Source organism: Raphanus sativus, unplaced genomic scaffold, assembly GCF_000801105.2.
Source record: "Raphanus sativus cultivar WK10039 unplaced genomic scaffold, ASM80110v3 Scaffold0695, whole genome shotgun sequence".
In the NCBI taxonomy this organism is placed as follows: domain Eukaryota; kingdom Viridiplantae; phylum Streptophyta; class Magnoliopsida; order Brassicales; family Brassicaceae; genus Raphanus; species Raphanus sativus.
Genome location: NW_026616012.1, coordinates 21702 through 32470, shown reverse-complemented (window position 1 = coordinate 32470; position 10769 = coordinate 21702). Strand labels below are relative to the sequence as shown.

At 36.2% G+C, this 10769-nt stretch overlaps 4 protein-coding genes across 4 annotated transcripts; 3 read left to right on the top strand and 1 right to left on the bottom strand.

The window, feature by feature from the left end:
• The first annotated feature begins 873 nt into the window (after positions 1–873).
• Positions 874–1744, top strand: LOC108839503 (uncharacterized protein At4g26485). The gene is made up of 3 exons (XM_018612259.2): positions 874–1021; positions 1109–1313; positions 1414–1744. The coding sequence occupies exons 1-3, from the start codon at positions 874–876 to the stop codon at positions 1697–1699; spliced, it is 639 nt and encodes a 212-aa protein (XP_018467761.1). The 3' UTR covers positions 1700–1744.
• Positions 1745–2930: 1186 nt separating this feature from the next.
• LOC108843450 (nicotianamine synthase 2-like) lies at positions 2931–4055 on the top strand. The gene has a single exon (XM_018616652.2). The coding sequence runs from the start codon at positions 2956–2958 to the stop codon at positions 3790–3792; it is 837 nt and encodes a 278-aa protein (XP_018472154.1). The 5' UTR covers positions 2931–2955; the 3' UTR covers positions 3793–4055.
• A 1579-nt stretch (positions 4056–5634) lies between these two features.
• On the top strand, positions 5635–8948 carry LOC108843449 (KH domain-containing protein At4g26480). Its single transcript, XM_056997543.1, has 7 exons — positions 5635–6006; positions 6605–6690; positions 7203–7342; positions 7719–7832; positions 7915–8031; positions 8107–8250; positions 8339–8948. Exons 1-7 carry the CDS (start codon positions 5807–5809, stop codon positions 8483–8485), a joined length of 948 nt encoding a protein of 315 aa, XP_056853523.1. The 5' UTR covers positions 5635–5806; the 3' UTR covers positions 8486–8948.
• Positions 8889–10241, bottom strand: LOC108843451 (probable calcium-binding protein CML21). The gene is made up of 5 exons (XM_018616653.2): positions 10114–10241; positions 9728–10014; positions 9436–9638; positions 9194–9362; positions 8889–9090 (listed from the first exon to the last, which is right to left on the bottom strand). Exons 2-5 carry the CDS (start codon positions 9906–9908, stop codon positions 8972–8974), a joined length of 672 nt encoding a protein of 223 aa, XP_018472155.1. The 5' UTR covers positions 9909–10014; positions 10114–10241; the 3' UTR covers positions 8889–8971.
• Between the last annotated feature and the right edge of the window lie 528 nt (positions 10242–10769).

The window sequence follows — 10769 nt, the reverse complement described above, 5'->3', positions numbered from 1 at the left end:
AAAAATAACAATTATGCAAACTGAACTAACAAAAAATCATCAAATCCCGCGCGTAGCATAGATTGACCCTATAAATAGTAAAAATAGTTTCATATTATCTATTTATCTGTCTTAAAATAGTTTTAATTACAGTGATAAAATAAAAATCAAAAGTAACATGTTTATTTGAAGGTCGTGAGTCCCATGTTAATTATAATGATGGCAAATAACATGTTCCTAAATCATAGTCAGTTCATGGCAATGGAAAAATTGTAAACCAATAAAATATATTTAAAAAGTTTCATTTAGTTCCACAAATATGAGAACTCCGCATTGTAAATCCTACAGCTGCAGCATACCGATACGAAGATCATGTCACAATCAAATATGGAATTCGTACAGACAACTAACACACAACCTCACAAATAATATGAACAAAATATCATATCCCGCCCGTAGGGCGAGATTTCCCTAGTATATAATATTATAGACATCATTTGCATAACAAATAAATCAAGTGTAATGTATACCGTCACAAATGCCTTTTTATAAATAAAAAATGTATACCGTAATCTTGATCAAATGAAACGTCATGTTTTGTAGAACTTGTTTCATATATTAATGATTCAAATCATACTTAGGATCATATTTATAAGAAGAAATAAATGTGAAACGGTATTAATTATACAAGGGAAGGGTTTATGAAAGGTTAAGTGGTTAACTTCGAAAATACAAACCCGCACAGCGGCACAGAAGTCTAAAAGCCACATTTAGAATAGAAACAACGAACCGAAAATTAAATGACTTTGAGGCAACCTTTGTACTGTGAGTATGTGTGTGTGTGTGTGTGTATATAAACATGGTTTATAAATTTTTAGTCTTCAGATGTAAGTAATGGAGGATTCAGAAAAAAGGATAAGACACTACAGTAGCAAACACAAAATCCTTCTCGTCGGAGAAGGAGACTTCTCTTTCTCACTATGTCTAGCTTCAGCTTTTGGCTCGGCCACAAACATCACAGCGACCTCACTCGATTCAGAAGGTACTTATCAAAACTTTATATATGAACATATATATAATCACCCCACTAGCATGATCATCGTTAATCATCAAAGTGTTACATATGTAGATGAATTGAGCAAAAAATATATGGATGCGATGGTTAACGTACGCATGTTGACGAGATTCGGGTGCGATGTCCAGCATGAGGTTGACGTGCACACAATGAGCTTCGACCACTGTCTGAGCCTGAGGCGCTATGACCGCATTGTATTCAACTTCCCTCACGCAGGGTCTCGTTTCTTCGGACGTGAATTTTCCTCTAACGCCATCGAGTAAATAAATATGTTTTCTTCATTAAGTTTTTTTTATTTATAGTTTTGGTGTAAGTGATTTTGATCAACGTAGTAATGAAACAATGGTGTTTTGGGTCAGGGGCCATCGAGTGCTAGTTCAGGGGTTCCTTGAGAACGCTAAGGAGATGTTAGAAGAGAACGGGGAGATTCATATCACACACAAGACAACGTATCCGTTCTCCGATTGGGAGATAAAGAGTCTAGCTAAAGCAGAAGGTTTAAAGCTGGTTAAGGAGTCAAAGTTCGAGCTTAGTCATTATCCTGGTTATACCAACAAGAGAGGTAGTGGGGGACGTCGGAGTGATGATTACTTTCCCGTTGGAGAATGTTCTACTCTCATGTTTATCCAAAAGAGAAAACATTGATCCAACTCCAACCCCATCTCCAAATTTAAGCCAAAAAAAACTCCAACCCCATCTTCTCTAGATTTCAATCTATTTTATCATCGTAATTTATAATTTATTATGATTTCTGATAATGCTTCTTCATGTGGTGATGCAATGCTAATCATTAGTTAAAATCTATGGGTTTCAATCAATTACTAGATATTATTCCATCTACTTCAATATATAAGTTGTTTTGAATTTTATTTTTGTTTGTTTTCAAAGTCGAATAAAAATGAAATGATTAAATACTATTTTTCTAAAAAGTCATAAACAAAATTTGAAATATATATTATTTTTAACTAAATGTTGAAGACAAAAACTTATTTATTTTAATATTTATGGTATTAGCCAATACAACGTATAATTTGAAACGAAGTGAATAGACCTAAAAACATTGAAATGAAAATTATTAAAGTCATACGTCTTTTCATTCACTACACTAAATGTTAAAAATATCATCTATACTATACCTAATTACTTAAAAGATGCTGAGTCACAAATTATCAAATATATATGTTTTACATAAAAACTTGAAAAAATGAAATTCAACTAATGAAAACCATCTTAGAAAATGGAGTAAATGAAGTACATATTTTTTTTTCTCTAGCAAGTCATAAAAAAAACTAAACTGGTGGAGATTCAAACTTTAGTTATTTGTTGGTCCAAAGATTTTTTTAAGAAAAAATAAATATTTATATTTAGGGGTTGAGATCCAAATTATATTATTAAATAATGCCATGGTTAATGCATCCAAGTTAGAAATTTAGTAAACTAAGACCATAAGTATCGCACGTCCCCTAACAAGTCCTTAAGGTGGTTTGACGTGGGTCCTACCATTAAAAGTCCTAGACTTCTCTCATATGTCCTTAAATAAGAATCGTCCTAATTGTTGTCCTTAACTGTTTGTGGGCCCCACTGATATGTGGTGGCCCACAATTGGTTTATTTTAATTTTTTTTTTTTTGAAAAAAAAACAGAAAACGACAAGGAAAAAAAAAAGTTTAAGAACCCACAGCAATATTGATGCCCTAATAAATGGAAAAGATGAAAAAGTAATACGTAAATATCAAGAAAACATAATTCCAAAATGACATGGATACACGTCGAAAGAATGGAACATAGAACTGTTAATTTTTTGTCATCCATACGACATGGACACACGTTAGATGAATGTATATTATTGTTATCACCATTCAGAGTCTGGAGACCAATCCAAAATCTCCTTTTAGTCTCGACATGGCTTGCCAAAAGGCTCTTTTCGAGAAGCAAATTCTCGACTTGTATAACCAAATCTCCAATCTCGAGAGCCTTAAACCTTCCAAAAATGTCGACACTTCATTCCAACAGCTCATGTCCATATGCTTGCCCACAGAGACAAACATCGACGTCGAGAAGTTGTGCCCAAAAGTCCAAAACATCAGAACGAATCTCATCAAACTACGTAGTGAAGCTATAGGGTATTCAGAGCAATACTTCTCTACAGTCTTGGGATCTCTCGAAGACAACCCGCTTCGCCATTTAGATCTCTACCCTTACTACACCAACTACCTCAAACTGAGCAAGGTCGAGTTTGATCTCCTCACGCTACACACGAGCCATGTCCCAACCAAGATCGCGTTCGTTGGTTCCGGTTCGTTGCCCTTCACATCCATCATCTTAGCTAAGTTCCACCTCCTAAACACGACGTTCCACAACTTTGACATCGACCCTCAAGCCAATTCCCTCGCCTACCAACTTGTCTCACGTGATCCTGATCTTTCCAGTCGCATAATCTTTCACACAATGGATGTACTCAACGCCACGGACATTCTCCGTGACTACGAGGTTGTTTTCTTGGCATCTCTTGTTGGGGTTGATAAAGAAGCAAAATTCAAAGTCATTGAACACTTGGAGAAACACATGGCTCCTGGAGCTCTTCTCATGCTTAGGAGTGCTAAAGGCCTTAGAGCGTTCCTGTATATAGACGTTGATCCTTGTGATCTAAGAGGTTTTGAGGTCTTGGAGACTTATCACCCGTCGTTGTCAGATGGGTTTGTGAACTCGGTTATGGTCGCACGCAAACTCAGCGATTGATTTATTTCGAGCGGTGTATATTGGAACTTGATCGGTGCTGATCTTTTTTATTTATTAAAAATGATTGTTAACAAACCTAATTTCTCAATAAATTATAGGTAACTGCGCTTTTTCGTTTGAACATTGTACATGTAACTACGTTTCTTTTTCTAAACACCATTAGTGTGAATGTTTGTTAGAGTAGTTTGCATCTTAATTTTTTTGATATGTTTGTTAGAGTGGTTTGTATCTTAATTTTTTGATATGTTTGAAATATATTGAGAGGATACGTAGTGTTATTTCTACAAGCTATGCAATACTTAATTTGTGATCATTTTTGCAAATTCCCCACGAATTAGAGGATCAAATTAAATGTGTATATCATATTTAAATCAAATAATCATAGTACAAGTATGGCAACATCTCTCTTTTAAAAAAAAGTATGGCAACATCTTGACAAAGAAAAAACACCAGAAACGGAATCATCTTGCTGGCTCGACCCAACAACAGGATCCAAGTTGGTGATGATTATTATAATTCGATTATTCAAAATTTCTGTATACACTTAGTTATATAAGAAACTAAAGGCATTCCACGTTTTGCTGTGCCATATTGCAAAAGACATAATTATATATGGTAAGGTTCTAATTATTTCGAAATGTAATGTACTATTAGTTAGTTACGATTAGGTGTATATGGAATCAATTCAACTAACTAACATATATACGTACTATCATTAATTATATTTTTGTAAAGGGACAGTTGTATATATATGTTGTAGCTTTAAGAAACTATACAAAATCATAAATATATGTTAGTAGAAATGAAAATAGTCAACTAAAAAAATTAGAATTACCACTTCAGAAAAAAAACGAAAAATCAGCTCTAGGAATTTGCATATATATGATATATCAGGTATATCTTTTTTTCTGCTTGTATAACACATATGCAGAAAACTGTGATAAAAAAAAACAGGTCAAGATTGGAGCCTTTACTTTTATAACAATGCAGATGCTGATCTACCTCATGCGACTCATTCTTACTAGTTCAAAACTGTGATTTATTCTAATGATCTAGTCCTCTTTATCTCTTTCGCTAGATCTGTCTTTGACAATTTCTTGACTAAATCTTGTTGCTAGTTGTGTTTCTCTCGCTGTCCTGATAGTGATTACTGATTATATAGATAATGCCTCTTTGTCTCCTATATATTCTGCTTGACTGTTTCTATTTATTATTTTAAGAAGTTGTGTTGAAAAAAAGAGAAAGAAAGAACATAGTACCTCCCCATATAAAATCAACAAATGTTGGACTATAAGCAATTTGGTGCCAATACAATTACATGCCACAAAACAAAGAAATATAAAGAATCCAAAGTAAATATAGAAAAACATCAACGAACGGAAGCATATACTATAGCAATGAAGCATAGAAGCATTATGTAAAAGCAAAACCATAGGGGTCCATTCTGATGATGAGTGTCCATATCGGTCCTAAAACGCAGCGTTTGGTGAGTGTTTTGTAAACAAATAGCGAAGCGATTGAAGAAAAACAAACCGAAAATAGGAAGCGGGGGCCCAAGTCAAGGAAAGGTTGGTGGTAGTAGCCTCAGAAAAGAAATGATTAAAGAGGAGGAATCCAGCTGGATCCAGACCTTCTAAGTCAGTAAGAAGCTTCTTGTAATAAAAGGGAGAGACAAAGGGGCGGTAATAAAAAGGAAGGAGAATCAAAAAAAAAAAACTTGTGTCGTTGCGTTGAAGGGTAAAAAAAGATACAACTCCGTAGAAAATCATCATTTTCTCGACAGTCCCCCACACACAGCTAGTAGCTTATATAGGCCCAAAACCACCGACGTGTGTAGTAAATTTGATTTTGAGGGCTTAAAACTCTCTATTTGTGTGTGTGTGCCAGATTCACTCACTCTCTTCCTCTTCTCCGCCGCCTCAAGACCTCATCGGTCTCCGTCTTCTGTATCTTCTTGAAAGATTCTCTCAGTTGTTTCTGCCAGGGCATAGATAAGTCTGTGAAGTAGTAGCTGATGATGATGATGACTTCACTCGGTGGTGGTGGTGGTGGAGGAGGAGGAGGAGGAGGTGGTGGTGTTGGACCTGTCGGTGGAGGAGGGAGATTTATGCCGTATCCACCGCCTCTTTCTATGCCTCCGTCGGCTCCTCAGTCACCTAACTTCTCTGGTGGTCTCCGATCACAGCCTTCTTCTTTCCTCGTTGAGCAGGAGAAGTATATTCAATTTCTTTTTTTTTATTTCTTTTTGTTTTTGTCTTAGTAGTTGACTTGTTTTCTCGATCTTAGCTTCCATACACTTTCAACTTATTGGATCCTGAGCTTCTTTCTTTTTTAAAAGTTCTCATCGCTAATCTGTTTTGGTTACTGTTAATTGTATGGAGATCTGTGTTTTCTAATCTCTGATTTTTCGATATGCCTGAGTTGAGCTCTTCCCTGCCTACCACTGCAAATTAAACTCTCTTTTTTTTTTATAGCTCAATCTACTTGAAATCTTCACTTGTCTTTGGTAAACTCATATACTTGCTATTTAAACTTGATAATAACTTGATAAATCCATACTCCATAGTATCTTACAGAATCATTGGTGTTTGTTTTACTTTTGTTGACATTGTGTCTTTACTGATGGGAGATTAAGTAACCTAGTTCACCCTACATTTGATCCTAATTTTTTTAGAGTGAGGATTTGCTGGAAAAAAAAAAGAATTTGACATTTTGTGATTTGTTGAGAGTGGATCTGCTTGGTGGTCTCTTGTGTGTTCAAAGGTTCTATACTGATATTGTTTAAATCTGTGATTTTTTTCCCTTTTGACAGGTATCTTTCTGAGTTACTTGCAGAGCGTCAGAAACTTACGCCCTTCTTACCTGTTCTTCCACATGTCTGCCGACTCATGAACCAAGGTCAGCCTCCATACTTGTTATAATAAAAAAGACCATAATATTATCGTTTACTATGATCTTCTTCTACAATTCTTTACGTTTCATGCTTTAGAGAGCTACTGTTTTTTGTACATTTGATCAAAACATTTAGCTAGCTGTTAGAAATATAGGACAATTTAACTTGTACGGTTCTTTAACTAAGATATTGTTTCTGTCCAAAGAGACAAATCAGTCTTTCTCCCCTTTCAACAGTGCATAATGTTTCAGTTGAATTGTGGTCTAATAGAGTTTATGAATATTTTTTTTTTCACTGAAGTAGATTTGATTTTCAATCCACTTACTAAAAAATTTTAGTTTCTGAGATTTCTAATTACTCTTTACGTAGTTTTAGTAACTTAATATTCACTAACTTAGTTGAGAGAGACTAAGCTTGTCTTCTCTCTATTCCCACTATCATTGGTGATGGATTTGTGGACTAATTTCTAACTGGTGCGTCTTAACTCTTGCAAAATTTTGACATTTTTTTGAAACAGAAATATTGCGTGTAACCACGCTGTTGGAGAATGCCATAAGTCAGAGTAGGTTTGATCACCCTAGCCCTCTCTCTTCTGGAGGGATATTCCAGAACTCAAGAGCTGACATGAACGGATGGCCCTCTCAATTTCCATCAGAAGTATGACTCTATACTAACCATTAACATAACTCTTTTCATCTAATTCATACCATTTGCAGTAGAGGCCTTTTGCTGACTTAACTTACTTTCTAATCGTAGTTCATAATGACAGGTAGTCTGCAGCCTTTTGGCTAACACTAATTAGATGCTCCATAACCTTCTCTAATATATAAGATTGCTTTGTGAATGTTATGAATTAGGATTAGCAATTACAGGTTGTTATGCATCAATGCAATATTATGGCACCTTATCCGTGGAAGAAACGTTTGATAAGATCTATCTAATGTCTGCAATCATATGTCTGTAGCATGTACTTATTCTCTGAGGTTGAAATAACTTGTAACAAGTTGTTGGTTCAATTCATTTGATTTTGCAGAGATCTGTTTCATCATCTCCAGCACCAAATTGGCTAAACTCTCCTGGTAGCTCCTCAGGTCTCATCGTAAAACGAACAATCAGGGTGGATATTCCAGTTGATCAATACCCAAACGTATGTTACTTTTAACCCCCTTGCTAAGATCCTAAACTATATCTAAAGCCAATGTATAAACTTTTAATTCAATATTCTGCAGTACAATTTTGTGGGTCGACTCTTGGGTCCTAGAGGAAACTCTCTCAAACGAGTTGAAGCTAGTACTGACTGCCGTGTTCTTATAAGGGGGAGAGGCAGCATTAAAGATCCGGTTAAGGTATAGTTGCATTAAAGATCCGGTTAAGGTAGTTGCATTATACGTATATATTCATTTGTGTTAACTTTGTTGCAGGAGGAAATGATGAGAGGGAAGCCTGGTTATGAGCACCTGAACGAACAACTCCACATCTTAATCGAGGCAGAGCTACCCATTGAGTTAGTGGATGCACGTCTCATGCAAGCTCGTGAAATCCTAGACGATCTACTTACTCCTGTGGTATGTTCATTCATAGCTCTTCAAAGATCTTATCATACCAGTGTCTACCTATATAACAACTTATACTTTATTTTTGTATTGTTTTTAGGAGGAAACACATGACTTCTACAAGAAACAACAGCTCAGGGAACTGGCTCTACTCAACGGTAGTCTTCGAGAAGAAGGATCTCCAATGTCTGGTTCCGTCTCTCCTTACAATAGCCTCGGCATGAAGAGAGCCAAGACAAGGGACTAATGTTAACAAAAGTCAGTTTCCATCTTTTCAAAGCTTGCCTCTTATCACCTTTTCTCAAGAAGGTAATATATGCACCGTTACAGCACAAGAAGAGGCTTTTGAAGGTTCTGTCTCCATCCCCCTATCCTACTACTCCATACTCCTCTGGCTACCGGAACTCTCTCTTATATCCCTGGAATAATAAAAAAAAAAAACTCCCGTCCTATATGAATGAGTCTGTGTCTCTCTACTTATTTTGAGTTTTAGACGACAGAAGTACAGGCAGAGCAAGGGGTGTTAGTCTCTGTTTGTGCATCTGTCTGTGTCTCTGTTAATGTTGGCTTGCTTTTTGGTTTAGTGGAGACTACTAATAAGCTTTTGTTGTTTAAAAGCAAGTTTTTTTTGTGGGGGTAAAACATTATGATGTGTGTTTGGGTAATGAATTATTCTGTTTGCATTAAACATAAAACATAGTTTGTTACTATTACATACTTGTAAACACAAACATCAAGCCTTGTTATCATCATCGTCGTCTTCTTCACTCTCATCTATTCCAACCCACTGAGTAAACGCGAACAAGAACTCTTTGAAGTTCACCATCCCATTCTTGTCCCAGTCCATCTCCTCTGCAAACAAGTTGAATCAAAATCAATATTCTTTGTTCGGTGAAAGGAGAAAACTATATAGAGAGAGCTATACAGAGAGAAAGAAAGTGTGAACTATATATACCGAATCTTTTCATTGCAATCCTCCCGGAGGATCGTTCTCCAGATTCATCAATGGCTCGGACCATCTCCTCGCGGCTAACTAGACCATCCTTGTTCTCATCCAGGAACACGAACGTGTCCACCAGCGTCTCAAACGTTGGTTCCAGCTTCGGCATTCCCAGTCTCCATTTCTATTAGATAAGCTTAAAACCAAAGCTCAGAACATGCCAAGAAATCAAGAACATAGATTAACAGAACGGTTACCTTTTGGAGGGTGGATGAATCGTCCTTAAGAAGATAGACGAGACAGAGAAGAACAATGAACTCGGTGAACGTAATCCCCATATCTTCGTTAATATCACAAGCCTCGAACAAGTCATTGATCTCGTCTTCCTCGAACGAGATCTCTAGCTTCCTGAAACAGTTCTTTAGCTCCGTGTGATCAATAGACCCACTCGAATCCTCATCTATCCAAAAGAAACGTAAACAACCCATCAAAACCATGAGGAGAGTGAGTACAATGATTGAGAATCTGTGTGTGTGCATGTGCACTCACCAAACTCTTGGAAGATAGCTTTGCAGTTTCGAAGACCCTCGTCGATCTTTGGGAACTTGAGAACAATGCTGTTGAACGATTTCATCGTGGTTCCTCTCGATGCCCTGCGTTGCACGGCTTCTATGATCTTAGCCTCTAGCTTTGTCTCTTGACCATCAGGTTTCGTCACCGCACCTCCCATTGTCTCTGTTGATTTCGTCCTGCCTCAAGATCAGATCGTTGATTGATTCACACACACCCAGACAACCCCAGTTTCTTGTAAGACAAGCTAGGCAGCTTAATCAGATCTACCAAGGGGTTCAATAAACAAAAGACAACATGTAAAGGGACAAGTTTCACATTCAGACAATAGGTGTCACAAGAATCAGGAAGAAAGAGAAGAGAACCTGTATCGATTTCTTGATTGTCACGAGATGCAAAACAACACGAAGACAGATCTCTTTATCATTTATTTGTTTGCAGCGAGTTTAACGCTGAAGATTCCACGTACTTGCGCATCTTAAGTAACGCTTTGTTAGCTGTTAGATATTTTTATTTTTTAACATATGATGTGTCTCCTTCTTCTCTCACTTTTCTCCAACTTATATTATATATGATTTTAGTATACACAAAATACAAATCAAATGGTAATTTAACTCTAGTTAAAAATGTATTATATCAAGAAAATATAATTTATTGTTTCATTTTTAATAGAATAGATACCGTTTCATTTATTATATTTTTACGTTTTTCCTAATAATCATATATATTCAGAAATTTAAATTTTGTGAGTTGTGTTGTATTTTTTTCTATTCTTGTCAGGTAGTTCTGGATAAGAATCAGCCAGAGATACAAACAGTTGTGAATTAGATTGATCCTATTCACAATGACTTTAGAACAATGCAACTGGAGGTTTTAGCCGGAAACCATTCCCTGGTGACTATGGTTGTTGAGAATGGACTACGCTTTCATGTTGATTTAGCTAGAGTGTATGTATCTTCTTTCTCATAATGTATCTTTCTTAGTTATCCATACATGATACAACAGCTTGATCAATCAGAAA

Bases quoted from the DNA above. Each gene is read 5' to 3' on its own strand.
- LOC108839503 (XM_018612259.2), top strand. From the start codon at position 874: ATGGAGGATTCAGAAAAAAGGATAAGACACTACAGTAGCAAACACAAA. The intron at 1,022-1,108 runs GTACTTATCAAA...TTACATATGTAG, and splicing joins GACCTCACTCGATTCAGAAG to ATGAATTGAGCAAAAAATAT. The intron at 1,314-1,413 runs GTAAATAAATAT...GTTTTGGGTCAG, and splicing joins TTTTCCTCTAACGCCATCGA to GGGCCATCGAGTGCTAGTTC.
- LOC108843450 (XM_018616652.2), top strand. From the start codon at position 2,956: ATGGCTTGCCAAAAGGCTCTTTTCGAGAAGCAAATTCTCGACTTGTAT.
- LOC108843449 (XM_056997543.1), top strand. From the start codon at position 5,807: ATGATGATGATGACTTCACTCGGTGGTGGTGGTGGTGGAGGAGGAGGA. The intron at 7,343-7,718 runs GTATGACTCTAT...TTGATTTTGCAG, and splicing joins CCTCTCAATTTCCATCAGAA to AGATCTGTTTCATCATCTCC. The intron at 8,032-8,106 runs GTATAGTTGCAT...ACTTTGTTGCAG, and splicing joins GCATTAAAGATCCGGTTAAG to GAGGAAATGATGAGAGGGAA.
- LOC108843451 (XM_018616653.2), bottom strand. From the start codon at position 9,908: ATGGGAGGTGCGGTGACGAAACCTGATGGTCAAGAGACAAAGCTAGAG. The intron at 9,639-9,727 runs GTGAGTGCACAT...TCTTTTGGATAG, and splicing joins AGCTATCTTCCAAGAGTTTG to ATGAGGATTCGAGTGGGTCT. The intron at 9,091-9,193 runs GTATATATAGTT...ACTTGTTTGCAG, and splicing joins GATTGCAATGAAAAGATTCG to AGGAGATGGACTGGGACAAG.